The sequence below is a fragment of the Antechinus flavipes genome, chromosome 5 (assembly GCF_016432865.1).
Source record: "Antechinus flavipes isolate AdamAnt ecotype Samford, QLD, Australia chromosome 5, AdamAnt_v2, whole genome shotgun sequence".
NCBI lineage: Eukaryota > Metazoa > Chordata > Mammalia > Dasyuromorphia > Dasyuridae > Antechinus > Antechinus flavipes.
Genome location: NC_067402.1, coordinates 200,045,478 through 200,058,953, shown reverse-complemented (window position 1 = coordinate 200,058,953; position 13,476 = coordinate 200,045,478). Strand labels below are relative to the sequence as shown.

Genomic DNA, 13,476 nt, shown 5'->3' with positions numbered 1-13,476 from the left:
TCAACCTAACGCAAATTCCCCCTCCCACCACTGACCCTCATCCTTATTGGCTAAGGATCTTACATTCTAAATGCGGGAACTACCCAAGAAATTGAACTTGACTAATAAGTATATAGTTGCCCATATTTGGTTGAAATAGGGAGGATAACAAGAAGGGAACTTAAGTATACCCTTAGGGGGATAGCAGGGAGGAGACTTTAAGTATGCCCTTGACTTAATGCTTAAAGTCCTTCAGGCCTACTCATATTTTGAAATAGATGAAGCCTTACTCGATTTTCACAACTGTCTTGAAAGATCTCACCCTATCTCCTTCAGTCCTTATGACAAATGTATCAAGAAACATTTTGATGTCTCTCTTTTCTTTCTATAAATATATGGCCCTCAGGCCACTCATTACTGACCCTTCCAGTGTTGGTGATGGGGTTCAGTTGATAGCTAGCAATAAATGCTCTTAAAACTTCATTATTTTGGCTGCCTTGTTTTTCTCTCGCCTGAGTACTTCAGGGGTTCCTTCTTCACTATCACAGGAACTTTTCTGAGATTGCTTAAAAATATGCAAACATCTCCTCAGAGATCACACAATTCTCCAGTTACATTTTTTCCCCTTATTCCCTACTGTATATAAATCCTCTCCTTATTCAGTTGTCCCTCTCCCTTAAGGAGGAAGCACACAGAGTATGTCACCCCTTACTCCAAGTAGATGCCCAAGTAAATATCATGCTTGACTTGGAGGTAGGTTTGAGCATGATTCTTATTGACCTTTTGTTTTTCCATATGAACTTTGTTGTTATTTTTTCTAGGTCATTAAAATAGTTTTTTTGGGGAGATTGAGTGGTATAGCGCTAAATAAATAGATTATTTTAGGTAGTATTGTCATCTTTATTATATTTTCTCACCCTATCCAAGAGCATTTAATATTTTTCCAGGTGGTTAGATCAGACTTAATTTGTGTGGAAAATGTTTTGTAGTTTTGCTCATAAAGTTTCTGATTTTCCCTTGGCAGATAGATTCCTAAGTATTTTATACTATCAGTAGTTACTTTACATGGAATTTCTCTTTGTAACTCTGACTGTTGGATTTTGTTAGTGATATATAAGAATGCCAATGACTTATATGGATTTATTTTGTATCCTGCAACTTTGCTAAAGGTGTGGATTATTTCTAATAACTTTTTAGTAGAATCTCTGGGGTTCTCTAAGTTTACCATCATATCATCAGTAAAGAGTGATGATTTGGTTTCCTTATTACTTACTCTAATTCCTTTAATTTCTTTCTTAACTCTTATTGCCACAGCTAGCATTTCTAATACAATATTGAATAGTAATAGTGATAGTGGGCAACCTTGTTTCACCCCTGATCTTATTGGAAATGGTTGCAGTTTGTCCCCATTACATATGATGCTTACTGATAGTTTTAAATAGATGCTACTGATTATTTTAAGGAAAAGTCCATTTATTCCTATACTCTCAAGTGTTTTTAATAGGAATGGAAGTTGTATTTTATCAAATGCTTTTTCTGCATCTATTGAGATGATCATATGGTTTTTTTTAATTTGGTTATTAATATTGAGCATGATTCTTTCAGAGATATCACTGAAATCCACATCTTAATACCCCCAAATCTTTGGTTTATCTCAACATTTCCAAATACATCTGAGTCAAAAAAAAAAAAAACACATTATGATCAAATTGAATCTTTATTATTTCACTTACCATTACTTTATTTATATCATGTATTTCTCCACAGTGAATTAACTGGATAAGGTATAGTTAGGTACTATAACATACAGATTATTGGTGATTTATAGGTCAGTATTCTAAAATATCTTAATATACTGTCTTCAGTTGCTTAGACAGCACTAGAGACTGCAAAAAAATGCAAAGTTTGGCCACCCTCCAATTCTTTATATTTCCCAATCAAAGCTGCTCCTCTATACATTTTTTTTAAACTACAAATCACTTTCTGGGGTATGGGATATAGAGGAAGTTTTCTAGAAGTTAAGATTGCTGTCTTTGCATTCTGCTGGGAAAGGCAAAACAAGAAGGCCAGTGGAGATCATCTTCAGTATTCTATGTTGAAAGGATAGTCTTTGTGATTTTTAGCACTACAAAAACAGAAAGAAAAGATCTTGGTATGAATTTAACAAATAAGCATTTGAACTGAATAATGTGCATTGTTTCTATAATGTTTATTAAGTTAGTCTTAACAGCCTTTAGTAGCTTACATAGGTGTTAATGCAGCTATGGCTGGAAGTGGGAAGGATGAGACTAATGATTTCGCTCACACAGGGACCCCTTGGTGAGGAAACCCCCACCTTCTCTGTATTTTAGAGTCTTAGAAAGCTGCTTTGAGTAGGGGTCCCCTGTTTGTTTTAAAAAAGAAAAACACTTTAAAAATGTAAAAAAACATTATTAGTAAATTATATTTAGTATATTTAGTAAGTTATTGGTAATATTATTAGTAAAAATAGATGGGAGGACAGTTTTTGTGCTCAGAACCCTAATTTGCCTCCCACTCCCCACACCCCACCGTATTTCACCTCAACTCCTCAAAAGTGAAGGGACTTGCTCCATTTGTCAGAGCCAGAGATTGAACCCATCTTCTTAGCTTTCACATCATCTCTCTATCCAGCACCCCATACTGTCTCTTAAACAGTTTAATCAATCCTAATCATTATATAAGACCCTATTCCATGTGACAATTTGCAAAGCATGGTATAGATGGTTACATGAACAAAACATCCTTTGGTATACCTTTTAACTCCCAACCTAAGAAAGATTTATTGTTATTTTCACTGTTGTCATTAGTTAATTCTGCAAAGACCAAAATATTGATGTTATTGAGAGAATTAGTTCCAGATTAATGGTATTATAAAATTGGGAATCAGCTGAATATAAGAGGGTTATAGTAATGCGTAGTATTTAGGACTATGAATGAATTGTTAGACACCTTAACAGCTTTTGGGGAATTTCCCAGACTGGTGTTGCAGGTTTTACAAGAAGTCCCAGTCTCCAAGTTGAGTTTTGGCAAAAAGGGTTTATTGACAGAGCAGTTCTCAGTGAGCTCCTGATTAGGAAGGTAACAGCAATTTGGGATACAGAGTTCAATTCTATTTAGCTTTCTGTGGCCCGGGGGAACAGAGGGAGTAATCTCTAAATCAGTAATGGGTGGTGATTATTCTGGAGGCCAGGATCTCCAAGACAGTTGAAAGTGGGGATTATTTTAGGAGTTTCCCAAAGCCAAGTAAAAAGGTAGCGAGGGATTGTCAAGAGATTCAGGGTTTTCTGACCCAGGGCCCCTCATAAAGATCAGGAGACCAAAGAGTCCTAATATATCAATTGACTGGAAGAAAAAATAATATACATGATTATAATGACGGAGAAACTGAACGGGATAGAGATTAGAGAGTATTTAATAATTTATTTAAAAGGGAGAGATTTACTGGAACCAAAGGATCCATGGTTTGGTCCCAGGGCTGAATGAGACTATCGCCTCCAAGAATCCAGCTAACAATGTGAGTTCTCAATGATGTATATACACGTGGCTCAGACTCAGGAGGTAGATCGAGGCAGGGGCAGAGGCAGGATGCTGAGAGCCAGAAGGGGACTCTGAAAGGGTCGGGGGAGTCTCCGTAGATGAGATGACATAATCAGGGGGAGGCTCCCCGATATGGGGAGAGGTGTCTTGATAAGACGGTATCTGACATTCCAATAGCTTGGGATAGGGAGAGGCATTCTGATATTCTAAAACATAAGATCTTTTATCCTTATCAAGTTTTCTGATAAAGAGGGAAGGGAGGATTTGCAGGACTGAGAAGCAGGGAAACTGAGGCAGGACTGAGTCAGGATAATTAGGGATACTGAGTCAGGACACTAAAAGAGAACTGTGGCATAATAATGATGACTACAAAGAATATTATAATAACTGAAACTAAACATTATGAAATGATAATTACCACATTTGGTCCCCAAAAAAAGAGATGTGACGATTTAGTTTCCTCTTTTCTTTTCAGAAGTGTGGGTTTAAGATACGTAATACTGCAGATATTAGACTTTTTCTATACATTGTTTTTGATAAAGTTTTCTTTTATAAATTTTGATTATAAGATAACTCTTTGGTGGAAAATGGCAATAGAAAATGCTGAAGAACTGGCGAGACTTACATGAACTGATGCTGAGTGAAATGAACAGAACCAGGAGATCATTATATACCTCAACAACGATACTGTTTGAGGATGTATTCTGATGGAAGTGGATCTCTTCGATAAAGAGAGCCTTAATTGATCAAAGATGGACAGAAGCAGCTACACCCAGAGAAAGAATAAAGGGAAATGAATATAAACTGCTTGCATTTTTGTTTTTCTTCCCGGGTTATTTATACCTTCTGAATTCAATTCTCCCTGTGCAACAAGAAAACTGTCCGGTTCTGCACAATATATTGTATCCAGGATATACTGTAACCTATTCAACATGTAAAGGACTGCTTGCCATCTGGGGGAAGGGGTGGAGGGAGGGAGGGGAAAAATCGGAACAGAAATGAATGCAAGGGATAATGCTGTAAAAAATTACCCTGGCATGCGTTCTATCAATAAAAAGATATTAAAATTAAAAAAAAAAAAAAGAAAATGCTGAAGAAAAAAATGTTAATAATTTTTTCTTTGATGGAAGAAGTTTCCATGTCAAAAGTCTTCCATAATGATGAAATCAGGGATTCTTCTAAATCATATGTGTCCTAAACAAGTATATGATGTGCCTAAACTGAAAATCCACAAAAAATCAAAAAAATACACAAATTGGAATCATTTTGAAATTAGCTCTGACTTTTATCAATGACTCCCTTGGACTATTCAAACTCAACTAAGTAAATTTACAGCTGATTTACATCTTCAACACCTACTAAGTCTATGCAGGCATTTGATTGACCCAAATTCTTGTCTGTGGTTTCCCTTTCTGTTCCTAATGTAAATTAAGTTCCTATCTTGGACCTTAAATTCTAGACTGTGAGAAATTACTCAATTGGATTTCGGAGTCCTGAAATTAAAAGTCTGTAATTATACTGCAGAAGGGAAGAGGGGGGTGTTCTATGGAATAGGAATGCTTAGAATCAATACTTGTCCTTTTTTACACCTTAAATCTAAGCCCTTCCCTTGATACCTTATTGGCTAACTACCGGAGGTCACAACCTATCAGGCGTGAATAATTCCCCCCACGTGAGTGTGAATCTCCACCCCCTGATTACATTATTACTCTTCCCTCAGTGGTCTCCTCATTTGGATGCAGTTCACTCCTTCTCCTGATTTCCTATTGGCTGTCCTATCTGAAGAATCTAATTCCCCTGTCGGCCCCTTCTTCCTCTTGTGAAAATGGTTCTCTATTTCTAATTACAATCATTTGCTGAATCCCTACATTTTTCCTTTTATATTTTTATTTCCTTGTTCCCCATCCTAGCATTCCAGCCTCCATCTAATTCTCACATAGACTAAACATGATCATTTCAATTCTACCATAGTTCCTTGCCTTGATTTCGCCATTGAGAAAGGATAAGTGGCCAGAACAACCTTGACTTTCACCTACCATTCTATCTGCTCCTAATTGATCCATCATCACAATCATTCACCACTAAAGCATGATAGACATATAGAGATGTCTATAAATCATAGACAATTATCTGCATCAGGAGAGAGGACTTTGGGGACTGGATGTGAATCACAACATAATATTTTCATCTTGTTTTAATTTGTTTGTTTTATTCTTTTTCATTTTCTTTTCTGATCTGATTTTTCTTGTGTAGCATGATAAATATGGAAATATGTGTAGCAGAATTACACATGTTAACATATACTGGATTACTTGTTGTCTAAGGGAGAGAGAAAAGGAAAAGGAAGGAGAAAAATTTGGATCAGAAGCTTTTGTGAGGGTAAATGTCGAAAACTACTTTTGCAAGAATTTTGAAAACAAAATCACCTGTAAATTTACTTAGTTGAGTTTGAATAGTCCAAGGGAGTCACTGAAAAAAGTCAGAGCTGATTTCAAAATGATTCCATTTTGTGTATTTTTTGGATTTTTGTGGATTTTCAATTTAGGCACATCATATACTTGTTTAGGACACATATGATTTCAGAAGAATCCCTGATTTCATCATTATGGAAGACTTTTGACATGGAAACTTCCTCCACCAAAGAAAAAATAATTAACATTTTTTCTTCAGCATTTTCTATTGCCACTTTCCACCAAAGAGGTTGTGACCTCTGGTAGTTAGCCAATAAGGCATCAAGGGAAGGGCTTGGATTTAAGGTGTAAAAAAGGACAAGTATTGATTCTAAGCATTCCTATTCCATAGAACACCCCCCTTTTCCCCTCTGCAGTATAATTACAGACTTTTAATTTCAGGACTCCAAAATCCTATTGAGTAATCCTGTCTCAGGATTGGGTTAGAGTTAATCCCATGATTCTTGACCCCCAGCTAAAACTGATAACTACTGCTTTTTGTTTCCCCAGAATAGGATATCACTTGCTTAACTATAGGAAATTAACTAAAAGTCCTCCACCCTCATATCTACTTGGCAAAGTAAAGTATATTTATATACCACCTGTTTATACATTTCTGAGATGTATGTTTAGAAAATAAGTGGGAGGGTTTCTGGCAAACTGATGAACAATCATTCATTAAGTATTCATGAGCCATTAGACATTGTGTGAATGCTGAGGTTACAAAGACAAAAGGGGGAGAATTTCTCCCCTCTTTCTCCCTGCCCCAGAAAAATACAGCACTTTCTACTCTCATAACTCTATTAGAGTGATATAACATGTACAGAGAAAAGTACATATGCAACATATAGAAAATGCTGACATTTGAGGAAGGGAACATTAATACTTAGGGGGAATATGGGAAAACCTTTTGAAGGAATTTAGGAGTTCTAAGTTACTGAGCTGAGTGTGATATGAAGTAAAGTGACATCTGAGGCAGCTTGTACAATGACAAGGAGACAGACAAGAGGGAGCAGATATAACAGGTGAGTATAACAAAAAGTTCAAATATTTGGGCAGAGCAGAAGAAAATTGTCCCTTACTGATTAAAATGCAACAAATACAAGTTATGCTTCTGTCTCTGCAAAATGAAAAATTTGGGCAAGCAATGCCCTGTATCTGGTCCCTAGTATTTGATTTTCTGAAAATGGAAATGAAGTTGGAGTAAGCATGCAAGATTCCAACATCTGTCTTTACATTTGAAGCATTTCAAAGCTCATCTTCAATTTAAATGATTTTTGTTGTGACAATGAAACTAGTAAAATCCTCCTCCCTGCTATAAGCAATCATGTTCAATAATTATCATTGATGAACATCCCGCTGTTTAAAACAGAAGGAAGGGAAGGTAGACTTACTAAGGAAATGTAGCCAATCGAAGATTCCTATTCAGGCTAAGGAGGGAATCCATGTCTTCTTTTGAAAGTTCAAAATCAAACACCTAGAACCATAGAATATCATAAAATTTATTATTGAAAAAAAGAGGCTAGACATAATCTATGGAGAAGTAGTGTAGTATAGAGGAAGTTGGGAAGACCCACTGTGGAACACTGTATGATCTTAGATAAGTCATTCCCTAAGCCTTAGTATCCTCATCCATTTAATAAGGAAAATAATAGTTGCCTTGCACTGGAATTCTATAATTATGGAAGCATAAGTAAAGTTGATGATTTTGTGCCATTCTGTGACATTTAAATCCAATTCAAACTTAATATCACCTAGAATGTTAATTGGTTCTCTTTGAATGAATGACTCTACCTTCCTCAAAAGGTCCTTATGGTCCTTTCCTTGGTGTCTTCTTTCCTTATTGGGGCAGCCCAGCTGCATTTGAATAAGTTGCCAAAATGAGGACCATCAAAGGAAAGAGGAGAGGGACAGATACATGCTTCCTAGGCTCTTTCGAAAACATGGAATGGTTCCTTTGACTATATATATGCAAATATGCAAGAAAGGTGATATTATAGATATCGAGGGTATGGACACAGTTCAACAAGGAATACCCCACAAATGTGACCCTGGCAAAACTGGTCTATAATGTTACTCAACATGCCACTGGCATTGTTGTCAACAAACAAATTAAGGGCAAGATTCTAGCCAAGAGAATTAATGTCCATAATTGAGCATATTAAACACTCTAAGAGCAGAGATAGCTTCCTGAAGCAGTAAAGGAAAATGATCAGAAGAAGAAGGAAGCCAAACAAAAAGGCACTTAGGTTTAACTGAAACATGAGCCTGCTCCACCCAGAGAAGCCTGAGTTCTTGGAACCAATCCCCCACAAATTCATGGCATAAATGACTATTAAAAAATAAATAAATAAATCTTTTATATATATAAACTTTTTTTATTTATTATGGATTGTGGAGAAAAAAAGCTTTTTTATGAAGATACAGTGAGATCATGCATGTATGGGATTTTATAAACCTTAAAGTGTTAAAGCAATTATCACCATCAAAATCACCATTCCCACATGGTTCAAACTCTTTATTTTGAAAATAAGGCTAAAATTGCCAGATCTTTTACAGTCTCTATAATTAATTTTTCTTAATCCCAAAATAAGATTTTACAATTATCCTAATGAATGTCATCTTATTAAATTCAGGAAAATGTCCTAGCCATCAATCACATTTGCCATTTTTGCCTTTAGTCAAGCCACTGATACAAATGGCAAAATGCACAGAGACAAACTTATTGTTCCCTGGAGAATTATATTAAAGAATTAGATTAATTAGATATTTATTTATATTGATTATTTTATTATCATTATATTTATATAAATAATTATATATTCATATCATATAAATAATTATATAAATAGTAATTTAAATGATGTTTTATTCACATTAATTAATTAGCTAATAAAATATTAAATGTATTATATTAATTAGAATTATATTAAAGAATGACTACTCTGGTTACAAAACTAGTTCTGAATTCATCTTAACGTCACTATTGTCAACATGCTATCCTACTACCTTATCCACTAAAATAGTTTGAGATATTTTGTCATATGCTCTCTTGAAAACTAATTATACTATGTTTACTGCATAATCTAACAATCCTGTCCAAAAAAAAAAAAAAAACCTTCATTTGTTCCAGAGTTTAATATGGTTTGATTTGCAACTACCAAGCATTCCAACTCTCCTGCAGAATATACAATTCCGTTAGGTTGGCCATATTGTTAGAATGCCAAATGTACAGTTGCCCCCCAAAAAACAATATTTTAGGAAGAACTCACACCAGGCAAGTGCTCACAAGATGGTCAGAAAAAGCGATATAAGGACACTCTCAAGGTCTCTTTTAAGAACTTTAGAATTGATTGTATGACATGTCACAGGACTGCCCAGCATGGCATGCCCTCATCAGAGAAGGTGCTGGGCTCTATGAGCTAAGCAGAATTGAATTAGCCCAAAGGAAATGCAAAATATCCAGAATTAGAGAAGCTGCCCCAAATGTTCACATAGACTATTTGTGTCCAACCTGTGTCAGAGCATTTCAAGCTCATATTGGTCTGATCAGCCACAATCAGACATATTTAACTCAGCTCTAACATAGTGATGCCATTTTGTTCCTCTTTGAAGACTAAGGACAACAACAATTTAATTATAGAGAGAAATTTTTAAAAAGAAAAAGAACATGAGATGAGGCATAGAGAGACTTAAGTGGTAAGGGATAAGCATCAGAACCAAGACTTGAATTCAAGTCTTTTGACTCTAAGTCAGGGGGCTTTTTATTTGAAGAGAAGTTTAAAGCCAGGAAATGAAAAACTGGCTATAAATGTTTATGAGGTTAGATTTTAATGAACACAAACTAAGGATAGCAGTTCAAAGTATTATAATTCAGGAAACTACTCCATCCCTGATGAGATGATTCCTTTCTAAATCAACTCCAGAATATTATGTATCTATATACTTAGAAACTTCCTTTAATCTCATTTGTTCTGAAATAAACAATCTGCTCTTATTTCTAGCAGTTTGGACAAGAATGATCCTGACCTGCTCTGACTTGCTCTGACCTGACCCAATCTAACGTTCTGTTTCATATAGGATAAAAAAAAAATGTTCCATTGCTAAGAAGAATTAGCTTGCATTTTGCTGTTTACAACAGATGTCACATTGATGACTGATATTCAAACAAGCATTGTTACTTAGAGAGTAGTTTTCCAAAGTCACCATTATATAACCAGTGTCCTAAGAGAATTTTAGTACAGCTGCTATTTTGCCTGAGACAGTAAGTCACATAACAGGCTGGAACTTAGAAAATTTAGCTGAGAGATGAAACTCTGGCTCAGATTAGTGAGAGAAGAATTTCTGGTTCAGCTTTATTATACCTGTTCAATTAAGCTCAGACACAAATTACAACCTTGACACTGTCTGATCAGTTCCTTCTCTATTTTCAAAATTCCAACTTGAGAAATTAGCTTTAGCTCAAATATTTGCTAATCAGTTTGTTTATTTACCTGATGTGTATCTTTTTGTTATCCATTCTTTGATGTATAAATTTTTACTTTCCTTCTATAAAATTCCTAATAATATCCTAATTTGTCTTCTGTAACACTTGTAGAAATGTTACTTGTTTCTAAATTGGTTTTTGAGTACCATGACACTCTGCTCTGAGCATACCAGTTATTAAAATTTCTCTTCATGTTGATAAATAAGATTGGCAGCAGTACTTATCAAAGAATTCCTGGATATTTTTATATCCCTGGTATTTGGATAAAATTTCCCATTCAAATATGAAGATATCAAAAAATGCAAATAAAAGTTTATCAAAGCAGATTAAGAAATTCTTGTCCAGGACTTAAGAGTCTCAACCAGTTCCACAAAGGTCCCAAGTTGCATTCTCACTGTTGGAGTACTTACAAAGTGACCTAATTACTGTAATACTTTACAATTACCATCTCAACTTTGTGAGTTCCTATAATGTTCCCTGGATTGGGAGAAGGGGGAATGATGGTGGTAGATTAGAGAAAAGCAATAGATATGAGAGGAAAAAAACCAAAACATTAGAAATACATTTTTCAATGCTCAGAAGAGAAATGGCAAAAAAGGGGGGAGGGAGCAGTTTTGTTACTAGTTTGTTAAATTACATATATATATATATTTAGAAGCAAAATATAAAGTTCAATTTCTTGTTTTTGTTGTTGCTTAGTTGTTTCCAACTCTTCATGACCTCATTTGAGGTTTTCTTGGCAAAGATATTGGAGTACTTTGCCATTTTACTCTCCAGCTCATTTTACTGGATGAGGAAACTGAAGTAAGCAAGGTTAAGTGACTTGCCCTGGCCAAAATTAGTAAGTATCTGAATCTCTCTCTCTGTCTCTCTGTCCCTCTGTCTCTCTGTCTCTCTCTCTCTCTGTCTCTCTTTTCTCTCTCTCTCTCTCTCTCTCTCTCTCTGTCTCTCTCTCTCTCTCCCTCTCTCCCTCTCTTTTTCTCCCTTTCTCTTTCTCTCCCTCCTTTCCTCTCTCTGTTTCTCTCTTCCCCTCTCTTTCATATTTAAATGTTTGATTTAATGTTTGATTTATTTGAAATGATGATTAAGTTCACACTAAAAAAAAGAAATTTTTTTTTTAATGGGAAAGGAAAAGAATTAAGCGTATTCATATAATCCTTATTACAGACCAGGCCTAGTAATAAGCACTTTATAAACTTCATCATTTGGTCTTTTCACTAGCTTTGATTTGGACAAGGAGGTGGGGTTGATAACCTTCTAGAAACTGTTAAACCCTGTTCATCTGCCTTCCTTGGGTAAAAGAGTTAGCAGCCTGAAGAAAAAGGAAGCTACCCTGACCTCCCCTTAACAATCTCTCTCCTATTTTGGTTGGGTGGGGTGGAGAAGGGAGGGCATCCAGGCCTATGTTTCCACTGATTTGCGCAATTCCTAGCCTGGGAGTTCCTAGTCTTAGAGCTGAAATTAAGTGATTTGTCCAGTGTCACACATACACATAAAGTATGTATCAAAGGAAATAAATCCAGGGATTTTTGACTCCAATCTGACTCTCTAGGCACTTGAGCCAGGCTAATTTCTATCTTTCATATACAGTCTATTAATTAGATATTCATTTGATTTAAAAAATTATTTCTTTAATCCAATCAATCATTTACACCCTTACCTAAGCAGATAATAATGTCTCAATCCTTAATATCTAGTTATTAAACAGTCCTGTTACCCAGAGAGAAAGGAAGTTTTGAATAGAGGATAAAAGGAAGTAATTTAATATCCAGGAATTCAGTAGGAAGGAATTTTAAATACATAAATGGATAGAGGAAAATATGAATGTACCAAAAAAAGGTTTGAGAAAGGAGTAGTAACAACATCTCAGTGAAGACACTGCCCAAGGGTAACTCCAAGATACTCTTGGGAGCTCTTCCATGTTTTTTTTCTATTATCTAAGGATATCTTCATTTTCCCTGACATAACCCACTCCACCTGCCTGTGACTCCATCATAGGATCATAGATTGAATTGGAAGGAAACTTAGAAATTATCTGGTTCAAACTCTTCATTTTTATAGGCCTGAAGGAGTTAAATGATAGCAGAGCTAGGATTTGAACTCAGATTTTCTGATTACAGATTTAGTAGTACCTGTCCCACTCTGTTCTCCTATCTCAAACTCCCTGATCCCGAAATCTAAGGAGATTGCTGAAAGACAATTCCCTTCATACCTTTTGGCCTGATGACTTGTAAATTAATTGTTGGCCCAGTCACCTACCAACCAGTCATATTTACCTGAAAGTTCTCTTTTATTCGACTTGGTGTGACAGATTTAGGGATTACTATCACATTTCTCTGTATATGAAATCGGATCAAAACCTGTAGAAAAAACCCAAACATAGAGATTGCTTGGTGTCAGCTAATTATAGTTTTTCCCTACAAAGAGTAAAATTTTGTATAATTATTTTAATGCCTCCCTACCCCAAAAATAATCATTCCAATAAATAATTATTAATGATATTGATATGGCAGATGTAGCACCAGCTGATGTGCTTTAGGTAAAGCACCAAATGTTGGGTTTTGGTTACATGAAGTATTTACAATGGCCATTCTCTTTGGCAAAAGGTAGGTTTATTTAGGAGAAGAGGTTACAGACAAAATGAAGGGATATAAAAGACACTAGGAATGGTAAATATGAAATAGAATAAGAGAACATGTAGTAAAGCAAGAAAGGAGTTTTCATAATTATTTATGGAAACTTCAAGTTCCTTAGTGGAACTCACAATTACTCAGTAGAAAAGGTACCTGTGTTGGAATATGTCCTTAGCTGGCAGGCTAAATCCCAAAAGGGATTTAGACTCCAAAAGAGTTAGTTAGCTATAAGGAGAAGTGGGGTTGAAAAGAGAGACACCATAAGGCGGAGTGAGGTTAGCAGAAACACCATGCGACATGAGGGAGGCGTAAGGGGAAAGATATCATGAGACAAGGTGGAATGGCAGACTGACCCAAATGAGAGCAGCAG

At 35.5% G+C, this 13,476-nt stretch overlaps 1 protein-coding gene across 2 annotated transcripts in view; it reads right to left on the bottom strand.

Annotated features, from left to right (window-relative positions):
• Positions 1–1,677: 1,677 nt before the first annotated feature.
• LOC127539131 (1,5-anhydro-D-fructose reductase-like) overlaps positions 1,678–13,476 on the bottom strand; it is a 29,182-nt gene continuing 17,383 nt past the window's right edge. The window contains exons 8-10 of one of the 2 annotated variants that reach the window (XM_051963149.1): positions 12,750–12,833; positions 7,382–7,464; positions 1,678–2,104 (exon numbers count right to left, since the gene is read on the bottom strand). In XM_051963149.1, the coding sequence (XP_051819109.1) occupies positions 2,062–2,104; positions 7,382–7,464; positions 12,750–12,833 (210 nt within the window). In that variant the 3' untranslated portion in view covers positions 1,678–2,061. The remainder of the gene's footprint in view (positions 2,105–7,381; positions 7,465–12,749; positions 12,834–13,476) is intronic. The other variant, XM_051963150.1, reaches the window with a different exon arrangement.